Here is a 20,778-nt window from a genome sequence, read left to right on the forward strand (position 1 = left end):
TCTTCAGATCACATATAATAAAAGTAAACAAGATAAAAATTATAGGGCCAGGGGCTGGGGATTTAGCTCAGTGGCACAGCACCTGCCTGGCAAGTACAAGGTCCTGAGTTCGGTTCCCAGTACTGGAAAAAAAGAAAAAAAAAAATTATAGAGCCAGGGATATAGCTCAGTGGCATAAGCACCTGCCTGGCAAGTGCAAGGTCCTGAGTTCAATTCCTGGTACAAAAAAAAATTGTAGAGCCAGGGATATAGCTCAGTGGCATAAGAACCTGCCTGGCAAGTGCAAGGTCCTGAGTTCAATTCCTGGTACAAAAACAAAAATTATAGAGGAGCAGACAGCACACAAGCAATCTCAGAGACAGATTCTTGAAGCAGATTAGCCAGCTGAAATCTCACCTCTATGTAAGGTAAATTACTGAACCTGTGGAACACAAAATTCCTAGCCATTATGTAAAATTCACTTGTTGTTCAATACAGATACTTAATGAATGCAAAATAGTACCAGGAAGTCTTGTAGACACTAAGATAATAGTGCTGGATAACTCTCCACTTGTGTCTACATTGGAGATAGGAAGACTCACTCTTAGGAAGAGAATAGTAGTAAAATCTGCTTAGAAAAGTGTCATAGAGAAAAATAAAGGAAAGTGAGGAGTTGGGATTTTATTCTGTGTGCTAATAACCATTGTTGAATATTTAGTCTGGTGTCTTGGTTACTTTTCTCTCATTGCTGAGACAAAATACCCAATGCCCAAAATTAAGGAAGGAAAAGTTTATCTAGCTCACAGTTTGTGGAGGTTTCAATCCATAATCAGCTGGCTCCAAGGCAGGACGGCCTGCTGAAAGTCAACAGTTCAAGGCAGCAGAAGACAGCAAAAGCAACAAGAGCAAAAGGGGCAGGAGGAGCAAGCCTCTTTTTCTCCTTTATATTGTATGCAGGCTCTCCACCCTAGGGTGGATCCTTTATATCCACACCATCTCCATGCCCTCCTCTTGCACAGGTTCAGTATGTTTACAAAGTGAAGACCCTGGCCCCCTGCTCAGTTGCTTAGTTAAGCTTCTAAACTTCACAAGTTGACACAACGTATCAACCATTAAAATCCACCCCTTGTCATCTTGGCAACCAGAAACATTTCTTTAAACTGGTTTCCAGGTACAAAGAAATGCTTATTTTTATCATTCCACAACTTAAACATTATAACAGGTTTAACAACCCTTAAGAACCAGTATTAAGTCTATCAACATTGTATTACATTAGAACCATAACATTTTGCACCTGACTCCCCCCAAAACTCGTGCACATCCCTTTATGCAAAAGGCATTTAGTCCATCTCTAAGAGTTGCCAAAGTCCTAACAGTTTCAGCATTGCTGAAAAGTCCAAGTCCCAAGTCTCCTCTGAGACTTAAGGAAAAGTCTTAGCTGCAAACCCCTGTACAAATGAAAATAAAGTTAAACACTTTCAACATTTAATGGTACAAGATAAACATTTTTATTTCAAAAGTTACAAAGGATTGGCACTAAAGCAAGCCCAAAATCTGTCAGGGCAAACATCTGAGGCAATCTGTGGCAATTTATAAGCTCCAAAAGACAAGGGTGGCTCCACCCCTACAGCACTTCTGGTGGTTGTAACTTCCATTACTTCTCTCTTGGGCCCACTCTGCTCCCTCCTTGTGGCTTTCCTTAGACAATCCACATTCCTGGCTTTTCCAAACTTCTGGGATCTCCAATGAACCTTTGACTTCACACACTGCCCTCTCAGAGGCACACTGCCTGGCCTCCCAAGCCTTCTGAAATGGGAGTGAAAGCCTTCTTAACCACACAAATCTTGCATTCTTTATATGTCTAAAGTCAGCACCACGTGGATGATGCCAAGTTCTGCTGCCAGCTGGAGCAGTAGCCAGGCTTTCCTCTCTGTTGGCTCTAGGGGTTGAGTGCCTGGATCACTGGGCACTCTGAATCCAATTCCAAGGAACACATTTTCTATGTTGCCACCTTTCTGGAACATGATCCTCTGTGGCTTTCTCCTCAAAGCAGTCTTTCACTTTTGCAGTTTTGAGGGTGCAAAGGGTTTGAGGCTACAAAGGGTGGAGACTTGCTGCTTCTTGTGATGACCTCAGGCAATCTTTTATGTTCTCCTGTTCCTTCTCAGCAATAGAGATCTTCTCAGCTCTATCTTTGTAGTCCACAGCTTTACTGGAGCTTCCTTTCTGGCCAAACTCACAGTGTTTTAAAACATCCTGCTGGGCTCTTTGCTCTTAATTCTCAACATAGGTCTGGCTAAAAGCCCCCAACAATAGCCATGCCACTGCCTCAACGTTTGACTGCCTTAAAATTTCTTCTGCCAGAATAATTAGTTCACCACCCTTAATCTCAGTCTCAGGCAAAGTCTCTGGACACAAGCAAAATGCAGACAAACTTTCTGCCAAGCCATAACACACTGTCTGGAGCCCAACAACCAATTCAGTCCTTCTTCCCAGCAGAAGCCTCAAAACCTGGGCTTCACCAGTTTTCTGGTCTTCTGAGCTCTAACCAGAATCTCCCATACAGAACAGCATAAGGCATTCCAGTGCTACTCTTTCAGGCAACATCTCTGAACCTTTCCAAACTCTTCCCACAAGTCATTCCCAAAGGCTCTTAAACTACATGGTCAGGTATAATAACAGCAGTGACCCCACTTCTCTGATACCAAATTCTGTCTTGGTTACTTTTCTCTTATTGCTGAGACAAAATACCCAATGCCCAAAATTAAGGAAGGAAAGGTTTATTTAGCCCACAGCTTGTGGAGGTTTCAGTCTAAAATCAGCTGGCTCCAAGGCAGGGTGGCATGGTGAGGTACAACAGTTCAAGGTGGCAGAAGACAGCAAAAATAAGAGCAAAAAGGAGGATGGGGGAGCAAGACTCTTTTCCTCTCATATTGTACACAGGCTTTCCACGTTAGGGTGGGTCCTTTACATCCAAACCATTTCAGTTCCTTCCTCTTGTACAGGCTCAGGATGTTTACAAAGTGAGGACCCTGGCTCCTTGCTGAGTTGCTTAGTTAAGCTTCTAAACTCCTCAAGTTGACACAATGTATCAACTATTACATTCAGGAAGTCAGGAAGTCCCTGATGAGATAACATTTTAGTGAAGCTTTGGAAGATGTGAAATAATGATCTACTGAAAATCTGAGGAAAGCCTTGCAGGTCAAAGGAACAAGGAAAAAAGTGCCAGGGTGGAAAGGAATCTCTTTTGTAAGGAATGATAAGAAGGCCAGTGTGGCTGCACCAGGGTGGACTTCTGGAGAGTGGTAGAGGCTGGAGACACGCAAGGGTGAGGACTGTAAGTTGGTAAGCCTTGATAACAAGTTTGAATTTTAAATCTTACAGCAGTCATGTAGCAGGAAGGTAATGTGATTTGATTTTCATTTTTAAATGCTCTCTCTGGCTGTTGTGTGAACAACGTAAAGGAGGACAAGATTGAAAACCCTTAGTCCCACATTAAAGTGTTGGCTGTAATAAAAGTAAGAGCTGATGATGGTTTGATATCAATAAGGTGTAGGGAAGTGGCTGAATAAATTCTGAAGGTAAGACTAACAGGGTTTTGCTAACGGTATGGAGAAATAGACAGAAAGTGAAATTAAGGTTATGTTCCACGTTGCTTAATTGAGCAAAGGGGACTATAACCTGGCATTTGCTGAGATGAGACAGATTGGAACAGGAACTTTTTGGAGGCTGGAAATCAAGAGTTCTGACTTATTAAAGATGAATTTTAGTGGAAGGCTGAAGCTCAGGAAAAGGTTTAGCTCTGCGCATGTTGTTGGTGTTAAAGCAAACAGATGATTTTTGAAGTCCTGTAATTGTATATAATCACAGTCCAGAATGAGTGAAGAGAGAGAAGATGGTTTGGAAAGGAAGAGTTTGGAAAGGAAGGAACCTTGAAATCTATAGGAAAATATGGAGAGTTGGAGATCTAAAAGCTAAGGAACAAAATTATTTTTGGAAGAGGGAATGATGAGCCATATCATATAGTGCTGTGAAATTGAATATATTGACAATTGAAAATTCACCATTGAATGTGATAACATAGATGACAGCTCTTAAGTGTAGTAGTCTGATGCAGTCCTAGTTGGAATGAGTTCAAAAGAGAATGAGACGATAGGAAATATGGGCAATGAATACAGAAGATCTTTGTGGATATTTTCACTATCAAGAAAAATGATGGAAATCAGAGGTAATTGATAGGGAGGTTGAGGAAAGAGGATGATTTTTATTCAAATTGAGGGAAATTTTAATATGTCTGTATACTGATAGGAAAAAAACCTATTAAAATTGATCTAGGGTAAGTCTGGAGTGGATGAGAGGGAATGAGAGTAAGTATGCAATTGAAGGCAACCACGTTACAAACAGGTCAGGCAACTGAGCTACTATTCTGGGAGAAAAGACACAGCTCCAGGGTTCAGATGCACTCCATTTGTAAATTTGCTTCCACTGTCTGACAGTTACAAGTGAGGTCACCAGCTGAGAGTGAGAAGTGGGGTGTAGTTTTACATTTATTTGGGGAGAGAAGACAAGGTATGATGATAATTTAGGAGACTGGAGGAGTGAATTGGCTAGTGAATATTCTTCGATTGCCTGACAGTGCTGAAATTTGTGATCAATTTAAGGTGATACAATCAACAGGACTGTGTTTTTCTCTAGCCATGATTAGCAAGTGAAGAGACAGGGGTGCTCTTAGTTAGAACTGGATATTCTGAGGTTAAGAACAACAGTTGAAGAGAGAAAGGGAGACAAGCCGTGTATGATAAGTCATTGATGGGCTATAGACTCTGATTATATCAGAAGAAAGCATGATCAAATGGGTTGATGAATTTATAAATGAGGTGACTTTAGTGAGTGCAATTGAAACATTCCTGAAGTAAAGAGTAAACAGGCATAGTGATATGGTGGTACAGAATGAAATACAAGGGCTGATCAAAGTATATGGTGAATATTTAAATTCAAACATTTATTACAGAAAAAGACATAAATATTGTCATTAATCTCCCTCAAAATACTCAACCTTGCTTTGAACATACTTATTCCATCGTTCTTGCCACTTTCTGAAGCAGTTCTGGAAGTCCTCTTTGGAGAATGTCTTTATGAGGTGTGATAAATAATACAGTAAATGCTGCTGCAGAATGCCAGCCAGGGAAAGGTGGGCTTGTAAAACCATTATGGTGTATCCTCATCCACCCGATTCACTGGATCTGGCACTGTGCAACTTCTGGCTCTTCCCCAAACTCAGAAACATCATGAAAGGTAAACTTGAATCAGTTCAGAACATTGAGATAACTACAACTAAAACAGACTTCCAGAACTGCTTTAGCAAGTAGCAAGAGCAATGGGATAAGTGTGTTTAAAGCGAGGGGAATATTTTGAAGGGGATTAATGACCATATGTCTTTTACTGTAACAATTTTTTAAAAAATTTAAACATTCACTGTAGTTTTTCATTACACCTTATAATTAATATTAAGATTTCTGGAGGTGATGTAGGAAGTGATAAGAGCAAACTTTAAGAAAAATTGAAAGTAACTCATGTAGGGTTGAAAAACAATCCTTCCAAGAGAGACAATGGAAGACTTGCAAGAGCAGAAAGTTTAGTCAATCATTTAAATGGATTCTGAAGCCACTGGAGTGAAGACAGGACAACTGGACAGGAGGACAGAGAGCCAGCTTTTGCATCTTCAGTAACTGAGGGATGTGCAGAGTAGATGCACAGCTCCAGAATGGCTGTGACAGCTATAACTGTGCCATATATGTATAAAATCTCATATCCATAATTTTCTTGTCTTTCAGTATTTTGCTCCTCTCTGAAGAGCACTGTATTTAATTTCTATTACATCTCTTCTCAGTATGACTGACCTTATAATTTTTCCTCAAAATTGCTGTGAAAGATGCAGATAATAACACATCACTGATTGGGTCAAAACCTCAGTCTGGTGTAGTATTTCTGCAGTCATGTTAGTACAGACTCCCATCCAGGGCTTAAAATCATTACTTTGGAAATAAGAAAAGTCAGTCTGAGAAAAGAACTTCAAGAAGTTGGATCAACTTTCAGGAGCTTTATGATTATTAAACTTCAGAAGACACAGTAATGATGAGAGCTAGTATTTATTGAATGGATGCTGTGTATCAGACACTGTGTAAGTGCCTCTCAAGCTAGAGGCAACACCATGGACTCTCGGTAAAATGAAAGGTAGGGCAAGATTCTCCATTTCTTGCCAGTCTCCAGGTGATCCTTGTGTGGCTGATCTGTGGCCACACTAGGAGTACCAGAGGCTTTATTTATGTGGTTCTCTCATTAAACTCCCATATCAACTTTATGAGATGGTTCCATTTATACCCCCACTTTACCAGTACATATAAGTTAATGACTTGCCCAGAGTCACCCAGCTATGTAGTTGTGGAACCAGCATACGAACCTATGCAGCCAGACTTTCACATTTTGCTTTCCTTACCCTAAACCACACCCCTATAAAATATGTAATTCTGAATGAGTACTGGGCTTTCTCAGGTCACTTTCTAAGAAGGGCAATGTGTTTAGGAATCTGAACCCACTTGGGCTGGTTCTATGCAGTTGCTGTCTCATTCATGACAAAACTAGCTGATTCAGTGTTTCATTTCTTATCTGATTTAGTGACTTGAGGACTCACATTTGATTCATTCTAAAATAAAAGTTACTCTTCAGTGTTTAAGATTTCCAAGAAAATAATTTATCATTTTGGATACTTGACAATGTATGTCAATAGTTTGTTCATTGGCTGATTCATCTATTATCTCTACAATGAATTACTTTTTAGCATGTCTAAACATTCTACTATGTGTTGGGGAATCAAAAACAAAAATATTGTAGATCTTAACCTCAGTGAGCTCACAGACAACAAAGAATGAAATAAGAAGAAAAAACATGTGGAAAAAGATAGTGCAAGGAAAGGATATCTGGAGGTAAGAGGAGCCCAAGGCAAAATGCATCTCCATGGGCCTGGTGGGTCAGGAAAGCCACCTTAAACTTGGAGGCCTGGATCAGGAGCAGATACATAATTTGTAGGGACCAGTGCAAAATGGAAACACAAGTCTTCTGGTTCAGATTTATTAAGAATCTCAAGACAAGAACAGTAGAACATTACTAAACCAAGTATGGCCCTTTCAAAATGGGGGCCCTGTCCAATTGCACAGGTCACATACCCTCACTGGGATTTTAAGAATGAATAGTTAACCATTAGGTACAAGGGGCTGGAGGTGAATGTTTCTAGATTTAAACTGAATGTGTACAGTTGATTTTACATTAGTTAATTCCAGAAGTAAATTTAATCATTTATTTATTTTCTGAATTAAGTCAAAGAAGAAACACTCGTCTGCACCCAGATCTCCTTTTTGGGTTTGGTATTTAGAGGATTGCTTTTTCTTTTTTAACTAGCATCCTTTTTTTTTTTTTTTCTGTGAATTTATGGGCATTTTCTTCTCTTGTAAATGACAGTATTTCCTTCCATTTCTTCACTCACCTCCCACTTCTGCCACAGATTCAGTGGAAGGTTGTGGTTGGGAAGCCAAAGTTTTCATTTCTTTTTTTTGGCACCACTAAGACTACATCCTGTTTGAATTTTATTGCCCACAAGGCACAAATTAAAGAGAGTCTATTAGCATTCTGAAAGCAGTTTCAAGTTTTAGTCAAAGTTAGTGAAGCAAAAATTTCCATGGAAAGATCTGAAATATTCTACTGAAAGTTAACTGTGCAGCTCTCTAATTCTCTTAACATTAATTCTCCAAACACAGCTCTCGCTTGACCTGATTTTTATACTGTGATACCTATATAATGAGTAATAAGCCTGTTTCATTCAGATTCAGTTAACAGATGCTTTCTTATTGATTTGGACTATTAGGACTCCATTTGTTAAAAATTGATAATGCTGGATATACAATATGCCAATTACTAATTATTCTGTAAGGTAAAATTGCTGTCTAGAAAAAAATAGGGCCAGGGATATAGCTCAGTGGCACAAGCACCTGCCTGGCAAGCGCAAGGTCCTGAGTTTGATTCCTAGTCCAAAAAAACCACCAAAATATAAATTATTCTATTAAATAGCTGACATATAGATTTTATATAAAGCACTTTATCATGTAATCATACAATTTATTTTATATCTGAGGAAATGAAGAAGTTAAGTACCCAAAGTCACACAGGTTTTTGAAGCAAAGCTAGGAGCTTCCTTGCTTGCAGTTTACTTTTTTTTCACCTATTACATGGGTTTGAATACGGCTCAAAACTTGAATGTACTCAAAAGGACTATAAGAATTCAGCTCATGGTGATTACACTTGGTAGCAAGTTTCCATTCAATCATTACTGCCACTGAATGCTATTAGACTATATCTTACTTACATCTTTATGCTTTATTAAGATAATAATAATAATTAGGTATTATAACATAGGGCTACAAATAGTATTATTTTACTCTTTGCAAGAGCTATGAAACTAACTGAAAACTGTTGCTCAGTCTGTTGCTCCTGTTTGTTTTAGCAAAAATAGGAAGTGTATATCAGAACAAAATTTTAACATTGCAACATGTTGAAATGCTTAATAAGCAGAAGGAAATGATACTTATTTTATTTTTCAAACATGTAGAATGAACCAAATTTTTAGTCAAATTATGTTTTTCATAATCTTGAGTAGTTTGATAAAATCCTGTTGACATGCAACATGGAAAATAACTCATTTAAACATAACAATTATTTTAATCTCTCCTTTGAATGACTAGACTGTGTTCTAGACTAATTCAAAGAATATTTTTGACACATTTAATTAATAAAGGCCCAGAAATTTATTGGATATTTTGCCTATCTGATTTTTTTTTGCATTGAAAATTTTACTGAGATGTAAGATACTTTAAAAAAAAGTGCACAAATCATAAGGTAAAAGGCAATGAACACTATTTTCTAGTTATTTGTCGCCAGTTGTTATGGTATAGATTCCAAATGTCCCTCAAAACTTTCATGCATGCAGGTGGGGCTTTTGGAGGGAGATTGGCTCCTGAGAGTGCTATATTCCTCAGTGGATTAATCCACTTATGAAGCCCTACCTGAATGTGCTGCATGTGGTGTTAGGCGGTGGGTCCTGCTCAGAAGAGCCAGGTCACTGAGCATGTGACCCAGAAGGGTTTATCTCCCTCCCTGGCTCCTCCTTTCTCTTTCCACTTCTTAGCCACCATAATGTGAACATCTTTTCTCTGTGAGGCCCTTCTACCATACTGTTTCTGCCTGATAACCAGCCAAGTATGAACTAAAACATGTAAAACTGTGAGCCAAAATAAAACTTTTCATGCTGGAGATATAGCTCAGTGGTGCAAGCTCCTACCTGGCAAGTGCAAGGTCCTGAGTTTGAATCTCAGTACAAAAAAAAAAATTTTTTTTTCATCATTAAGTTGCAGGTATTGGGTATTGTGCTTTACTGACAGTTACTAAGACACCAATATATTAAAGTATTCTCTACTTTTGTATAAAAGTATTCTCTACTTTTGGAGCAGCACTAATTGTAACAATTTACCTATAGCTTATTTTCAATTTTCTGTGGACATAATAATTTTTTATCTTTCCATTTCTTTTATTATCTTTTTCTTATTGTCTAGCAAGGGTCAACAAATGTCTTTGTTTGAAAAATGTACCTATGAGTATATTTTATTTTTAATTTTACCTTTAAAGAATTTTGTTTTGTTTTGTTTTGTTTTGTTTTTCTCCGATACCGGGAACCGAACTCACGGCCTTGTGCATGCCAGGCAGGCGCTTTTGCTGCTGAGCTAAATCCCCAGCCCCCTTTTAAAGAATATTTTCACTGGATATAGAACTATAGACTGGCAGCTTTTTCATTATTTTAAAGTTATTTCATTGTTTTTCATAATTTTAATTAGGAAACTGACACATTTTACTCCTCTGCAGATAATACATCTTTTATTCGTTGGCTTTAAGATTTCCTTATTGTCATTACTTTATCCTTCTTCAGTTGTGTGTTATTTCTTGAACCTATATGTGATGTCTTCTGTCAATTTAAAAAATTCTTGGCTATTATTCTTCCAATATTCCTTCACCCCTACTCCCTTCTGAGATCCAATCACACGTATATACTGACATTTTTATTGTTCTACTCGTGTCTTCTACTGTTTTTGTACACTTTGGACCTCTTTTTTTATCTGCTTCACCTGGAATATTTTCTTATGTCACTTTATTGATCCTCTCTTCAGCTATGTCTAATCTGCCATTAATTCTATTTATTGAATTCAGTTTTTTTCTGTTATTTAGTATAGCACAGTACAGAAAAGTTCATGTAAGTGCATATAGTGTATATAAAATGAAAAATCTTGGAATGATTACACATATTAGGAGTTGTCCCAGAGCCCTGTACATGTCCCTGCCCAATCACAAACCCCCTTTTCCATGAACAGTAGTCAATCTTTTGACATTTATGGTGATATAAATTTATAAAATATTTTTTAAAACTAGAGGACATGCTAAGTGAAATTAGTGTCAAAAAGACAAAAACTATATGATTCTACCTATATGAAGTACTTAAAGTAGTAAGAATCTGAGAGATAGAAAGTACCATGGTGTTTGTTAGGGGACTAGGGTAGAGGGAAATGAGAAGTAATTATCTCTAATGGGTTCAGAATCTCACTTTTACAAAGTGAGAAGAGTCATGGAAATGGTGGTGGTGACAGCTACACAACGTTATGAATGTTTTTAACACCAATGAACTGTACATTTAAATATGGTTAAGATGCGAAATTTTGTGGGGATTTTTTAAAAAGGAAGGACAAAAAACAGTAGAGATGATTGAGTACTCACATCGTACAATTATCTCCTCAGAGAAGATTAATTTTTATCACGGCAGACATTTTGATTTGGAGGATGTGGCCTTTATCAAATTTAAGACTACGCTGATTGGGAGCAGATTAGTTTTGTGAACGCTGGTCTTTTACTTGTGTGTTTTACTCTAGTGTATATTTTTTAGGATTTTCAGATGAAAGCTTGGAACATTAACCAGGATTCTTCTTTAAAAGATTATATACTCCTATTTTTGGTTTTCTCAGACTTAGAACCATGGGAAGGTTTGCTCAGCTTCTTGGCCTCACCCTAGATGGTATCAGTGAATACACATATGCCTCAAGATGAAAAGCAGTACCAAATGATGGTTTAAATTTCTCAATTTTCCTTTCCTGCAAGATCTTGGCCTCCAAGAATCCACTTCCTTGATAACTTTTCAATTTTTTTTTTTTTAATTTTTTTACATAGCTTTTCTAGGTATTTTTTTAACAAAGTTCTTCCATAGATAGACATGGAAATCTGCCTATGTGGCTTTTTATAGTCTTTTCATTTAGCAAGCATTTAAACCATGGTGGAAAAGTCTTTATATTACATATGTAACTGTCACTCCCAATAACCGAATTACCTGTTAAAGCTCCTGTAATCAGGCAGTTCCACCTTTTCTTCAGGCTTGAAAAGTTTAGGGTACAAAGCCTCTAAAAGCTCCGGATCATTGCTAATGGCTTGTTCCCAGGGAGACTGATAGTACTTAGGGACAGCTGTGGTGTTGAATCTTTCAGGAGGAATTTCCTTCAGTGGTCCAGAATATCCTTTGGAAAAATAGAGCAAAAACTAAGTAAACAAAGTGTCCTAGAATTACTAAACTCCACCTAACATCTCACTGTGTTTAACTGTTCATGCCGGGGTAAATCTATGAAGAATTCATCCTTTTTATGACCCCTCAGAAAACATGCAGTCTGAAAGTGTAAGATATTTTTAAATCCCATTTTAGCTTATGGAATTTTTTAAAAATACAACCATTTTTCTTAATGTTTAAGTTTTCCAAATCATCTAGTTACTTTTTCCTTGACTATATTTGTTCAGGTAAAACTGTTCATTTACTTTTTTTGAAAAATTGTGCCCCTTCCATTAACTTGTATTAGACCTCACACTTCACAAATAATCTGAAAATGGGTACTGAGTTGTAGTAAGACTCCACAGAAACAGCAGTGGCAAAAGTCTCTCTCCTTCAAAGCTTGCACCTTAGAGGTAATATTTGGGTCTTACCTATCTTAAATTGTTGACTGCCCTGTAAAGTGTTCAAGTTTCAAAAAAGGGAACTTGCTTTCACTTCCTTATGCAGGGCCTCTGTTTCTTCCTTAAGATTTCTGACCTAGCTTTTATGCTTTTAACCTTACTGCCCTGATTTATTCTCCAAGAAGCTTTGTTTCAGTATCATTTAAAACACACACATTCCTGGCATCGACTTTAAAGGAGTCCCTAAGATGCAGCTGTTTGCTTTGCATCCCTGCTGCAGGCCTGTCTGTTTTGTTCTTCACACTTCTCTCTTCTCTCCTTTTGTCAAAACCCATGGATCACTTCTACTTTGGTCTGACCACATACTATTTCCTAAATTATTTTGTTATTTTCTTCAGACTGTGCCTATGAGCTCTTTACACTTAAATGTTTATCTTCTCAAACACTTTTTTCCTTGATAGTTCCATCTCCAAGCGGTTGTGTGTGATCATCGCCTTCTCTCCTGATGGCCTCTGGTGTGGAATGGTAATCTCTTTGGCAGCGTTGCTTTTCTGCTGGGTTCTTAAATACTGATGTTAGTCAAAGGTCTTCCCTTACACCATTTCTTCCCCTTAAAAAAATCCATTGCATTTATGGTTGTAAGTGTTACCTATACATCGATAATCCCGTTTGTGCTTTTTAATCTCCAAACTGTTCTATTGAACCCCTTATTCTATTCACCCAAACAAATGTTCTATCAGCATCCTTTATAACCTGTTTAGACCTAGGTGCAACCATTTGCTAATACATCCTACTTCTTTTTCTATATTAGTTAACTTACTGATGTTATTACTGCCTTTAGATGCCCATGTCTACAAATCATAAGTATTACTACCTATACTTACATTTTTTGCATTGCTAGGGACTGAATCCAGGGCTTTACATGAGTCAGGCAAGCACACTACTCCCAACCCCCCCTTTTTCAGTTATATATACAAGGTCTTGCTAAATTGCCCTGGCTGGCCTCAAATTCTGAATCCTCCTGCCTCAGCCCCCCAGTGTAGCTGGGATTATAGACATGTGCTACCATGTTCAACCTGACTCCACTTCTTAAGGATTTCTGAATAGTGGCTTTCAAACAATTCATGTTTCTGAATCACCATGGATACTTATTTAAAATGTAGATAATGAGTTCTTCTTTCCAGAGATTTGGCTTTAGTAAATCTTAGGTATGGTCTACAAACCACATCTTCATCAAATTCTCATTCAAACCTCATGTCGGTGGTGTGCAAACAGAACAATGTGGTGCGTTGTTCTTCTTTCATCTCCAATTCATTATAGCGCAGGCCCTGTCTCTTGCTTGGGCTTTGACAGCAGCCCTCACACTAATCCTTCAGCTGCCAACCCCTCCCTCTCTGACAGCTGACCCCACGCGCTGCCCAAGTGACTCTCCCATTGGCAAGCTTCATCATGTCCCTCGCTTCCCCTAGAGAGCTGTCTAGTGGCTCTCCAGACAAAGCCGGACTGCTTAGCAGGACCACTCAGCCCTTCCCACCTGTCTACCTCATCTCCTGCCATGCTCTCCTTCAGAAGCATGGAGAGACCTGTGCTGTCCCGTCCTATCTCCCTCCTTGGTCCATTTGTTCCCCGTGAAGGAATTCCTTGAGGTGAGAGAGCAATTCGTCTATTTATTATAATCTCACAGTGTGCAGTGATAATCATATAATGAGACTTCTAAGATGGGAGCATCAAGTTGGAACAACATTAACTTGTCCATATATCTGCTCTTTTCTCTATTGAACAAAATCAAAAACAAACAACAACAATAACAACAAAAAACTATTTCAAAAATTAAAAATCAAGGTGTTGCAGTACAGTATTTGGAGCTAAAAGAATACAGTACTTATGCATTCTATTGCATAAGAATGATTATAAATGTGTGTAGGTAAAAAATTAACTTTAAATGGGTACATATTATATTACAGACTATACTTTTGAATTCTAGTAGTGACCCTGTACAGTGACATACGTTTTCTTTATTGTAAAGACAGATGAAAACGAGGATCAGAGATTTATATTCTTTCCCAACATAGTAGTCAAATGGCAAAAGGTAAAGGAAGCCACAGAGTTAAACCCAGATCTGTTTGACAAGAAAAGCTTGCTTTTCTACTGTAACTTTTAGTTGAAAGCTACCAGAGAATGTTACACTTCAGAATTCTATGCATATCACTTGTAACGAATCGGGCTCCTTCAGTGTTACCAGTGTTCCTCCCCGTGTTTAGTAAGATTGCCCTATTCTATCAATGCTCCACATTGACAGTTCAACTTACATTTCAAAAAGAGTTAGTGTTACACAATTGGTTCATGTACATTTTTTTAAAAGTAGTGTAGTATTCCTATTTGAGAAAAATTATAGTAGTGCTTTTGCTAAATTTACCATTTATTCTATAAGAACATGACAGATATTGATACTTTCAAGAAAAGAAGTTTTAAAGTTAAAAACTTTACTTTGTACATAATATTTGAATTTTCAAAGACAGCAAATTTGCTGGAAGCTATTTTGAAACGTTATTGTCTGAATAGATAATATGATTTTCCAAGTTTCTTTCAATATTAATAATGTTTTTAAATAATATATACTATTTAAGGATTTGCTTCTAAGATAATGAAGAAATGTACACTCTTAAGGGACTGCATGTAAAGTCTTGTGAGGGAGCAGAAACTAATAATAGCAATCTCTACTAGGTCATTGCACAAAAGGCACCTGTAAATTTGGTGTTGTGTTTAATTCTTGACCAATCAATATGGCCTCATTGACATCCATAATCTGTAGACATTCTTAATCTATAAAATGATGATTATAATGGGTAATAACTATGTCACACATATGGAGAAATTAAAGACAGTGTATATCATCGAATTTCATAAATTATAGAGTTCCACACAAGTAGAATTTCAAAATAACTACAAATCGCTTAATTTTCAATATAACGAGTAATTGGCAAGAATGGACTATCTGAAAAATCCTACAGCTACTATAAGTATCTTACATAATTCTTTAGGCTTCAATTTTTACCATTATTTTAAGCTTATCTAAAACAGATATTTAATGAGAAAAGCTATTTCATATAAATGACTTTCAATAAATGGTGCAAATGGCACGGTCATATCTTAAGTACATAGCAGTTTTATCATTCTATTTGTCAGGGGGTTGGTTACCTGGTGCAATGTTCTCTGGGTTGGGTGGGCTTCGTGGATCTGGGGTGTTGGGAGGAGTCAAGGGTGCTTGCTGTGAACTACCTTCCAAGTGGCTTCCATCCATCTTTTCATTTTGCATAGAAAGATTGTGCTGTAATTGATCAAAAGTGCAAACTAAAATATTAGGTACACTAATAAGAGTTGTACATACAAGACTCCATTTGTCTATCTAAAGTTTAAATATAATGCCACTTTATTGTTTAGATGGCCTCAGTAATTTACATAGTAATAAGGTTGAGTTCAATGAGAAATTCTGTTGATATCAATCTAAGATTCATTTTATGATGACATCATAGAATAATAATTAAAATCAAAATTAACCGAGTCTTATTAAACCTTACTGTGTGCCAGGAACTACATTAGTGCTTCATATCAATTATTTAATTTTCTATTCATAACATTCCTATAAGATAAATGTATTTAACTTTAAAATATTTACTAATCTAATAATGCAGAGCATATTGGTCAAATACTTAACTTAGAGATTCTTGCATTAGCATTTCATTCTATAGTTGAGTTTTAATTAGTTTCCTTAGTATGTAGAAAGTTTTAAAATTTAATATGAAATTTGAATAGCAGATATACATATAATTTCTATTCCCCAAATAAAAAACAAACAGAAAAGTCATTTGTACTTTCAGTTCCATGGACTTCTAGAAAGTACATTTTGTAATTTTTAGAAAATAAAATGCTGAAAGAAAGTTTTCTTTTTTTTTTTTATAAGAAACTTTTCTTTTTGAGACAGCACCTTGGTCTTGTGGTCCAGGTTGGCCACGAACTTGCTATGTACACCTCACTGGCCTTGAAGTTGCTATTTTCCTGCCTCAACCTCCAAAGAGCCACTATTACAGGGATGCATCACCACCCTCATCTTAAATATAAGTGTAAAAGGTCAAATTGAGAAAGAAAAGTTTAGCCAAGAGCATGACAAAAACAGACTGTGTTGACATTTTTCTGTGAGATATATGTAGAAAATACCTACTGTTTTTATATTTCTGTATTTATTTATTAGATTTTTATGATGAAATATACCTTTACATTTTATTACTTACTTAACTTTCTAGAATTTTTATAATAAAGTCTATTTTGTCCTAAAATTCAAATATCATAAAGGCTATAAATTTAGGGTCTCATTTGCTAACATTATAAAGGAAATAAAGTTTATTTTTTTTTCTTACTTCACCCATAAACAGCCACTCCCCAAATGCCTTTTGCACTCTTGTTAATCTCTGTAGCATCCCCGCAAAGTCTATTTTCACACAATAGTTTACATCTAATCCTGTTCTTTTGCCTGCTGCATCAGAGTTCTTACTTAGAGCAGATAGTGATTAAATGAAATCATTATATTTGTACAAGATTGATAACTTGCCTTGATGTACTAACTTTCCAAGAAAAAATATACATATATATATTCAAAGAATAGTTTTTTAAACAGATTTAATTTAAAGTCAACTTCATTTCCAGTTTTCATATTTTGGGAAGGATTTTTCTTATAGCTGTCTCTGGCTAAGGTTGACATTTATAGCAAAAGTACTAAAACTGTAAACATTTTTAAAACTTTAAACCTTGTGTATCTAATTGCAAACCTACCTTCAGGTTCCCACTTGGCTGAAGTCTTGCACTCAGATCTGCCTGTCTGGCCTCATCTTTCAGCAGTTTTGAAGATGTAACTTAAACATCAGACTAAACCAGCTATGGCTCCCCACTACCACTACACTTTCCTACTTTTGATTCTGGGTCTCAGGCCTTCCCCAGGCAAGAGGCCTCCGTCACTATTTCCATGGTCAGATCTGTTCTGGTTTAGCAGCCACCCCTTCCCTGAGGTTCCCTCATACTATGGTCAAAATACTGTCTTTCTTTCTGCTTCTCACACATCATTTGCCCTTATTTGCCTCTTGAATCAACTTTTGTTGTTGTTGTACTTACTAGCTTGCTAGCTCCTTGAGAACAGGGACTTCTCTATACTCCTCTATTTCATTTTTACATAGCCTTTGACAGTGCCTTATATAGCATAAATAGTATTTGCTAAAATTTTAGTGAATCAATCAAATCTAGCTGATTTTTTGGTACTATGACCTACTTTAAAACATTTTTTTTCTTTTCACATGGTCTTCGTGTGCATGTCCTCGTCCCTCAGACCTTCATCACGCAGTCAACCGCCTCCTGTTCATTTCCTGCCAGGCCCTTCTCCTTCAGCCTGAACGTCAGTGCTTCTGGGCACAGGATGACTCAGGTCTTTAGCAATCGCTCCTATTGTCCGTAGGATGAAACGCAAGCTCGCGCTCAGGACTCCAGATCCTGCACTGCAGATCCTGCACGGGCTCATACTCCTCACCTCTCACGCCCACCAGCACCTTTCTGCCAGCTAGTTTCCTGGAGTGTTACTGTTTTCATTCCCGTCCATGCCTTCCCAGACTGTTTCACCTGCGTGGGCTGCCCTCCCTCCCGAGGCCAGAGCCTAGACTCCCTGTGTGATGCATCTTCACATTCCCTGCTGCGTTTTGACAGAACTTACCAGAAGTCTGTCCATAGTTCACATCTCAACACTTCTTAAGATCTGTACCACCCTCTCAAGATCTTTCTTATTTGTTCTTGGTAGCTGGATTCTTTGTTACTGCATTTGTGTCATTTTGGGTCCCCAACTAGTTTACAGTCCTGTTTAAATCTAGTTGAACACTATTACTCTGCCTTCCTTAGTTCTAAGATAATGTTATACTTAAAGACTATTTTAAATAATTAATTTAAAGCACTTTCACATATGCACATGTATAACATTTTGCATTTTGAGTTTAGCTTCTATCCTAAGTGTTTGACTTCATGGACTAGATCAGCATTTTTTAATTTTTTAAAATTCTGAACCTACACTACCTGTTTAAAATGAACAGTTTCTGCTAACTTTAATTATGAATAAAAAAAAACTCAGATAAGTATAGGAAATCTAAATGTATAATGGGTACAGAATTACCTTTTTCTAAATTTTCTGAATTTGTCCAGTAAGTGAATTTCACCTAAACTTATAAAACATTCTATCTACACTAATTTTTGAGAATACTAACCTTAAACTTTCCTGGGAATTAACGACGAGCAGGAAAATCAACTCTCTCAGTTATTCATTAATTATTAGGAGACACCCAGTACTTCCACTAGCATAGTTCATTGTAGAAACAGAGCCTTCTAATAGCTAGGTAGTGACTTTAATTGTGACATAAATCTTAAATTAAAGCATTTCATAATCATCTATAACTCCCTTCATAAAAGTTGGAAAGACCAATTTAAATGTATTGCTATTTATCTTAAATTGATCCTAAAGAAAATAAAACTAGAACCATATCTTATAGGTATAAGTTAAAAACATACATATAATATAAATAACATGATTTCTGTTGAAATACCAACATAAATAAAAGCATGTGTTTTGGGGTTTGTTGGGCTAAGTATGTGTAAGTTATGTTTTGAAAAACTCATATATTCAGAATCCCAATATATATTTAATTGGGACTTATTTCAAAAATCTTTTTTAGTATATTTTCCCTCTACTATTTATTGTTTAATTATAGCATATTATTTAAGTATTATTTAATATTTATAGAGCTTTGGAAAAGTCTAATATCTTTTTATAATGATTTATAGAAGAGAATTTAACTATCATTAGTTACTTTCCATTTTGTTTTCCCTTGAAGGCCTATTTCCTTCATCCATTTCTTTTCTTTTTTGCCTTTTGTTTAAGAAGTAACTCAGTTCATGAACTAGGGCTTCAAAGTGGGCTGATGTAAGAAGCAATGTTTCTTTGTAAGAACACACATTTCCTGTTATTATTGTATCATAAAAAGTATATATGACATGAATCTGCCAGTGTCCCTAAGGGGTCAAGTAAGCTCAAAAGTACACTTCTACATTTTGTTTTTAAATAGTGCTTAACGTTTGAACAAATGGCATCAGTTACTAGAGATTTGATTTATATTTTCATCTATATGGTCCTAAAATACTATAAAATAAGAAATATATGAAGCTACCTTAAATCTTTTTTTTGTTTGGTTGTGTTTTGGTTTTTTTCCAGTACCGGGAATCGAACTCATGACCTTGCGTTTGCCAGGCAGGCACTGTGCCACTGAGCTAAATCCCCAGCCCCCCTTAAATCTTTATTTTCACAATGTCTATAGTTCAAGGGAAGAGGTAAAAGTAATTCCAGAAAATATAATCAATAAATTAGGCTAATGTGATATGCCATATAAAGGTGATTCAAGAACTAGATTGTAAGTAAATAGTTGCTATCTATGGTCTCCATTATTAGACAAAGACTACATTTATTTATCTTTAAACTTCCAAGATAGTACTGAATCTAGAACATAATAGACACTCAATAAATATTTGCTGAAAGTATAAATAAGTATATGGAAATAGACTTGAAAATGTTTATTTTAAAAATTTCTGTCATACTAACAATGTTACAAATTTGTACCTGGACAAAATGAATGTATCATATTGTGTGGCCTGCTATCTTCCTTAGTACTTTATTGTGCAGACAATTTTTAGAATTAAGATCAGAGAATACACAGTTGTTCGTACTAGAAGGTACATAGCATCTGTGTGCATACCAGTATCTTAGAGATGAGAAAAGAAATCCATAAAAACAGGGGAACTGAAATTAACTCCACATGACCTGGTAGATGACAGAGCCAGGGCCCAGCCCTGGTCTCCCAGTTCCCAGGCTAGAGTCCCCTTAATTTCATCACAATGGGCGTTGGTGCTAGCGTCCTAAGAGCTCAGTTTCAGGTTCCTTTAGCATGTTGGTGCTTAAATCAAATCAGCGTACTTGTTTGAATAAACTTTCCTCATTTGTAAAGAAGAGACAGTGAATTTCATCAGTCTTTGGAGTACATTATGTAATTCAATGAGAGGCAACTTAATTGCATACTTCATTGTTGTTTATTGTCCTGATTTATCAGAATTTAATTATTTAACATACCTGGTTGGGGCTATTTTATTCATTTAGTGCCCAATTTTCTAGAAATAGTGAAAAATTCTCAAGACGAATTCTTACACTTTTTATAGATAACTGGAACATTTGACCATGGATATGTAAAATTATTGTTAATAATTTGAGATACTGGTGATAACAGAATACGTTGTGTGTGTAAAGATGTTTTAATGTTTTTTATTTTGGGGAAGGTCTTGCTATGTATTTCAGGATGACCTTGAAGGAGGCCAGACTGGCCTGGAATTTGCATTGGTCATCCTACCCTAGCCTCCTGAATGCTGGGATTATAGGTGTGCACCACCACGCCCAGCCCATAAGATCATTTTAAAGCTCTTTGTACCTTTCTTTAGAACTGTAGTTAAAGTACTACTCTTCCAGTTGTAAATGGAAGTTAGGAAAATTGACATTACTCTTTTGCTTAGATGTCTAGACTTGTAGATGATTTTTCAAGACTTTCTTTAAGCTACCTTGTTTTAAATTATTTCATGAAGTGTCTTCTC

The 20,778-nt window shown here is 36.6% G+C and overlaps 1 protein-coding gene across 1 annotated transcript in view; it reads right to left on the bottom strand.

The window, feature by feature from the left end:
* Positions 1 to 20,778, bottom strand: part of Myoz2 (myozenin 2) — a 36,117-nt gene that overhangs the window by 3,124 nt on the left and 12,215 nt on the right. Inside the window, exons 4-5 of the mRNA XM_005386798.2 lie at positions 15,262 to 15,391; positions 11,453 to 11,636 (exon numbers count right to left, since the gene is read on the bottom strand). Coding sequence (XP_005386855.1) covers positions 11,453 to 11,636; positions 15,262 to 15,391 — 314 coding nt within the window. The remainder of the gene's footprint in view (positions 1 to 11,452; positions 11,637 to 15,261; positions 15,392 to 20,778) is intronic.

This window comes from Chinchilla lanigera, unplaced genomic scaffold (genome assembly GCF_000276665.1).
Source record: "Chinchilla lanigera isolate Chin_1 unplaced genomic scaffold, ChiLan1.0 scaffold00027, whole genome shotgun sequence".
Lineage (NCBI taxonomy): Eukaryota > Metazoa > Chordata > Mammalia > Rodentia > Chinchillidae > Chinchilla > Chinchilla lanigera.